The following is a 5813-nucleotide window of genomic DNA, read 5'->3' as shown; positions in this document are numbered from 1 at the left end:
TATCATTCGAAAACATAATGTTAACTTTCACTGTTATGCGGATGACACACAGCTGTTTTTGACATTTCAATGAAACATGGTGGAGCCCCAAAATTGCCCTTGCTGGAAGCCTCTGTTTCAGACATAAGGAAGTGGATGGCTGCAAACTTTCTACTTTTAAACTCAGACAAAACAGAGATGCTTGTTCTAGGTCCCAAGAAACAAAGAGATCTTCTGTTGAATCTGACAAATAATCTTGATGGTTGTACAGTCATCTCAAATAAAACTGTGAAGAACCTCGGCATTACTCTGGACCCTGATCTCTCTTTTGATGAACATATCAAGACTGTTTCAAGGACAGCTTTTTTCCAACTACGTAACATTGCAAAAATCAGAAATGTTCTGTCCAAAAATGATGCAGAAAAATTAATCCATGCTTTTGTTACTTCTAGGTTAGACTACTGCAATGCTCTACTTTCTGCCTACCCGGATAAAGCACTAAATAAACTTCAGTTAATGCTAAATATGGCTGCTAGAATCCTGACTAGAACCACAAAATTTGATCATATTACTCCAGTGCTAGCCTCCCGACACTGGCTTCCTGTTAAGGCAAGGGCTGATTTCAAGGTTTTACTGCTAACCCACAAAGCATTATATGTGCTTGCTCCTACCTATCTTTCCGATTTGGTCCTGCCGAACATACCTACACGTATGCTACAGTCACAAGATGCAGGCCTCCTAATTGTCCCTAGAATTTCTAAGCAAACAGCTGGAGGCAGGGCATTCTCCTATAGAGTTCCATTTTTATGGAATGGTCTGCCTACCCATGTGAGAGACGCAGACTCGGTCTCAACCTTTAAGTTTTTATTGAAGAGTCATCTCTTCAGTAGGTCCTATGATTGAGTGTAGTCTGGCCCAGGAGTATGAAGGTGAACGGAAAGGTACAGGAGCAACAAACCGCCCTTGCTAACTCTGCCTGGCCGGTTCCCCTCTCTCCACTGGGATTCTCTGCCTCTAACCCTATTACAGGGGCTGAGTCACTGGTTTACTGGTGCTCTTCCATGCCGTCCCTAGGAGGGGTGCGTCACTTGAGTGTGTTGAGTCACTGACATGGTCTTCCTGTCTGGGTTGGCGTCCCCCCTTGGGTTGTGCCGTGGCGGAGGTCTTTGTGGGCTATACTCAGCCTTGTCTCAGGATGGTAAGTTGGTGGTTGAAGATATCCCTCTAGTGGTGTGTGGGCTGTGCTATGGCAAAGTTTGTGTGGTTATATCCTGCCTGTTTGGCCCTGTCCGGGGGTATCATCGGATGGGGCCACAGTGTCTCCTGACCCCTCCTGTCTCAGCCTCCAGTATTTATGCTGCAGTAGTTTATGTGTCGGAGGGCTAGGGTCAGTCTGTTATATCTGGAGTATTTCACCTCGCCGCACTGGTCTGGCTACGGGGAGCATTCAACCAGGTAAGGTTGGGCAGGCTCGGTGCTCAAGACCTCCTGTGTGCTTTCGCGGTCCGGTCTATCTGGTGCCACCTCCACGTACCAGCCCTCCGGTGGCAGCCTCCCGCACCAGGCTGTCTCTCCGTCTTCTCCCTACAGGTGCTCCTGCCTGTCCAGTGCTGTCAGAGCCTTCCTCCTCTCCAGCGCTGCCAGAGTATCCCGTCCGTCCTGAGCTGCCAGAGTCTCCCGTCCGTCCTGAGCTGCCAGAGCCGCCAGTCCGTCCTGAGCTGCCAGAGCCGCCAGTCCGTCCTGAGCTGCCAGAGCCGCCAGTCCGCCCAGAGCCGTCAGTCAGCCAGGAGCTGCCAGTCCGTCCAGAGCCGTCAGTCAGCCAGGAGCTGCCAGAGCCGTCAGTCAGCCAGGAGCTGCCAGAGCCGTCAGTCAGCCAGGAGCTGCCAGAGCCGTCACTCAGCCAGGAGCTGCCGGAATCGCCCATCACTCCGGAGCTGCCGGAATCGCCCATCACTCCGACGCTGCCGGAATCGCCCATCACTCCGGCGCTGCCGGAGTCTCCCGCCTGTCCGGCGCTGCCGGAGTCTGCCGCCTGTCCGGCGCTGCCGGAATCTCCCGCCTGTCCGGCGCTGCCGGAGTCTCCCGCTTGTCCGGGGCTGCCGGAGTCTCCCGCTTGTCCGGGGCTGCCGGAGTTGTCCTTCACTCCAGCGCTGCCGGAGTCTCCCGCCTGTCAGTAGGTGGCTACTGCCCTGGTCAGTTTTTACTCATTAAAATGGACACTTACCACGCTGCAAATTGGTCCGATCTATCTTACTCCTCATCAGAGGAAGATGACGAACATTACACTGAGGTTAACACAAGTTTAGGAGTTCTTTTACGTTTTGTTCTTTGAGATTATGTCAGTTAACATGACCTTTATGAATTATGAAGCCTTTATGTGCTTTTTAAATCATATAAATGCCTTAACATTCACAAAGGGAAGTTAGCTGATAGATTATCTCATAGAACAAAACGCATAAGATCTCCTAAACCTGTGTTTACTACAGACCTCATTTTCAGAGTTTATCCAAAAACACCATTCGTTTCCACACAGGCTTTGTCCAACAAGCCATGCCGGAGTGAACGTGCCTAGAAAAAGATGCCATTAATATTTCTCTCTGTAAATATAATGGATAATCTGTGCTTCTGCCGAGTCCCCTAAACAGATGTTCCCGTTTTCAGGAGAAATGGAAAGAGAGCCTGTGAGGTTGAATCCGCTTTTGGACGTTAACAATGCGACACTCCATTTTAACTCGTCCACATTTACTGGATTGGTTGAACAGTGCAGAAGAGAACCCTGCAAGTTTTATTTTATTTTTGTCAAGACCAGCATATTGGGGGAATCTAGTTTCAGGCGTTTCTGTTAGGCCTGCTACATTAGTTTAGGGGAGAGATAACCAAATAGAGAAAGAAGATAAATGATCCAAGAGTACAGGACATAATGTAAATAAACGACCCCAGGGTTCACATATTCTTGAAATTAGAATGTTTAAGGCCAAGAGTTTTACCTGACTACTTGACCAGACCAGGAAAAACTCTGAGCCTGTATTTCAGCCTTCTGTATGTCAGTTAATCAATGACTAAAATAGAGACATGGGCAAATTTATGGATACTGAACTGGTGATGCATGAGACATTGGCGAAGTGATGCGTTGTCTTTCTTATATTAGTAGGTGGCTACTTACACAGATAAAATCATGTTTTTTGTCAAACCATTGCAAGGGAAGTAGTGTTGTCTGACTAAAACTAAAGGGGTAGCCTACTGTACAAAGTCAAGGAGCTCAATGGGTGTGTCGTGTAATGTGTACTTCAATAATGTCATGTACATTAAGGATTTTGGAAATACTGCACAGTACTGGCAATAGATTGACCAATCTTTCACAGCAGCAATGATACTGTGATTTCAGGAACAACTTCAGAGAAGGTGATGGATGTATTGTAACGTCTATTGATACTTGTCACCCTTCATTCCCCCATTGCTTCCCATTGAAACATTCTGTGCTATATTGTGGTCTTCTCTGTCTCTGACTGTGTACGCTGACCCTGACCTTGTGCCGTATCCATGACCTTATAACCAATCAAACTCAGACCATAGCTGATGATAGTCAATGTATGTAGTCGTACAATTTCAACTGGATATCCACAGCTATGCATTAAGACATTTTAGTAACCTACTGGGATAGTGGTTTATAATTATAAAATGACTTGTTGTTTGCTGTTACTGTATTTCTTTAATTAATTATCTCTTAATAGAATAGAACAGAATACCTTTATTTTCACAAGAATTTACAAGATATTAGACAGTACAATATTAGACATTAAATACATTTACCTGAAACAGAATCTATTGTGCCAGGTCCGCATTTTTTTTTTTTTTTTAAAGCAATAAGATCCTATCTGGATAGACAGTCTGTAAGGCTAACAGGGCCTCTCTAGTCTCTAATGCAATATTGAAGAACAAAATATTAGTTTGTCTACACTACATTAGTGTGCAGCAAACCTTTACAGATACAATTGAAACTGTGGATTTGAGACAGATGTTTGTCATGTTAGGCCTACATATTTATAGGATTTACAATCAGCCTTGAATTTTTACTTTCTAGTTTTAGTATTGTTGATCATGCAAATAAATCCCTGTAGCCAAATTAAGCGCAGACATTTTTAATACTAAAGTATTCAATTGTTACTGAATAAAATCTTGTCCTAGATTTGTCCTAGTGGTATAGTGAATATATTTTCCACATTAATCAATCATAAACAGGTGATGCAAAGTTGACTTAGTCGGCAGGCAGTTCTGGTTAATTCAAGCCTTTATTGTAAAAAAAGGTCTAGAACTGGCTGACCATCTCTATCAAGTCCATCCAGAAAGTCAACAATTTCCTCAGCTCTGTCTCCTCCGTTATGGACAATGGACAACAAAACACGAACACTGCTGTCACGTTGGCCAGTGGGTAGCATAATCTCTACTGCCTTCTTGTGGATATCAATTGACCTGGAAGCATCTTGTTTGGCATAAAACAAATACTGGGCATACCAGTTGTAGAATTTTTGTAAATCCTGTGGTTCCATTCCTTCTATTTCAAGAAGCAGGTCCTCAAATATCTTATCTGCTCTATCAAGTCTGCCAGATTCTTTGTACATGGCAGTCAGTTCCAGTTTTACAGCAAGGGATTTTGGGTAGAGTGTGACCACCTCTTCATAAAGGTTGACTGCATTTTCAATCAGAATATGCCTCATTGGGTTCCTTTTCTCTTCCGGAGAGAAAATCTTCCATTTGTAACACTTCCCAAGATGCCTTTTTAGCTGGCGTGAATCAGGGTGTCTCTCCAGGGTCCTTCTTGCCAGGTCAATGCTTGAATCATGAGAGATGTAATCTTTGAAAAAATCTAGCAAGATTCCAAATCCACCAAAGCTGTCCAAAGGCTTCTCTATCACTTCCTTTGCAAGTTTACATGCTTCCTCAACCTGGCCACTCTCTGCAAGCCTCTGCAGGTACATCACTGTGATGTACAAATCTTCTGGATCCAATTCTTTAGCAATCCGTAGGTGCTCCAACATCTCAGATCGCAGCTTCGGGGTAATGTTTTTCCTATCAACAGATTTATTAAACGCCATGGCGTAGCCACAGCGCAGCACCTTGTTCTCAGGGTCCTCTTTTAAGGCCATCCGGAAGCAATATACCGCTGCCTTCCTCTTGCTTACATCAAACTTATTCAAAGTCCAGGCCCTTTCTCCCCACACTACACCTGGGCAGGGCGAGGGGTTGTCCCGCAATAGTCTCCCCACCTTCTCCACATAGGTCTGGCTCTCTGTTAGCTCCCCTTGGTGATAGTGTACCCAAGCCAGGTTCCCATAGTGGACCACCAGACTTAGCTCCACGCCATCTTGGCTGCTTTGGCGAATGGCCTCTTCAGCCTTCTTCAGGCAATGAAGAGCGTCCTCTGTGAAGCCCAGAGCCTGGTGTAGGTAAGCCAGGAAGTTGTACAGATAACCCTCCCAGGAATATTGAACCCCCTCTCTGTTGCTGATATCTATCATTGTTTCTCTGAGGCTTTGAAGTTTAGATCTGCTGTAGTCCAGCTTCCAGGTGAAGTGGCATTCCAAACCCTGCAGCCTAATTTTCAAGGAGGTCTGAGCCATTCTGGTTAAAAAAAGACAACATTTTAATTGTATACATTTTTTTCATGAACAATACCTAAGAGAGATATTTAAGACCTGGATGGTGAACCAAGGACTAATTTCAGTCACGAGAGAGAGATAGAGAGAGAGAGAGAGAGTGTGCTAGAGAGATATCACTTACCTCATAGTTGGACAAGAGAAAGCCATCTTGTGGTCTCTGAGTTTCAACACAGAGCA

General features: G+C 45.1%; 1 protein-coding gene across 1 annotated transcript; it reads right to left on the bottom strand.

Annotated features, from left to right (window-relative positions):
• Window positions 1-1563: 1563 nt before the first annotated feature.
• On the bottom strand, window positions 1564-5600 carry LOC139408285 (interferon-induced protein with tetratricopeptide repeats 1-like). The gene is made up of 3 exons (XM_071152032.1): window positions 4293-5600; window positions 1876-2146; window positions 1564-1697 (listed from the first exon to the last, which is right to left on the bottom strand). The coding sequence occupies exons 1-3, from the start codon at window positions 5595-5597 to the stop codon at window positions 1564-1566; spliced, it is 1710 nt and encodes a 569-aa protein (XP_071008133.1). The 5' UTR covers window positions 5598-5600.
• Between the last annotated feature and the right edge of the window lie 213 nt (window positions 5601-5813).

The sequence above is a fragment of the Oncorhynchus clarkii genome, chromosome 1, assembly GCF_045791955.1.
Source record: "Oncorhynchus clarkii lewisi isolate Uvic-CL-2024 chromosome 1, UVic_Ocla_1.0, whole genome shotgun sequence".
NCBI lineage: Eukaryota > Metazoa > Chordata > Actinopteri > Salmoniformes > Salmonidae > Oncorhynchus > Oncorhynchus clarkii.
The sequence above is the reverse complement of the archived record's forward strand: the minus strand, read 5'-3'. Positions and strand labels throughout refer to the sequence as shown.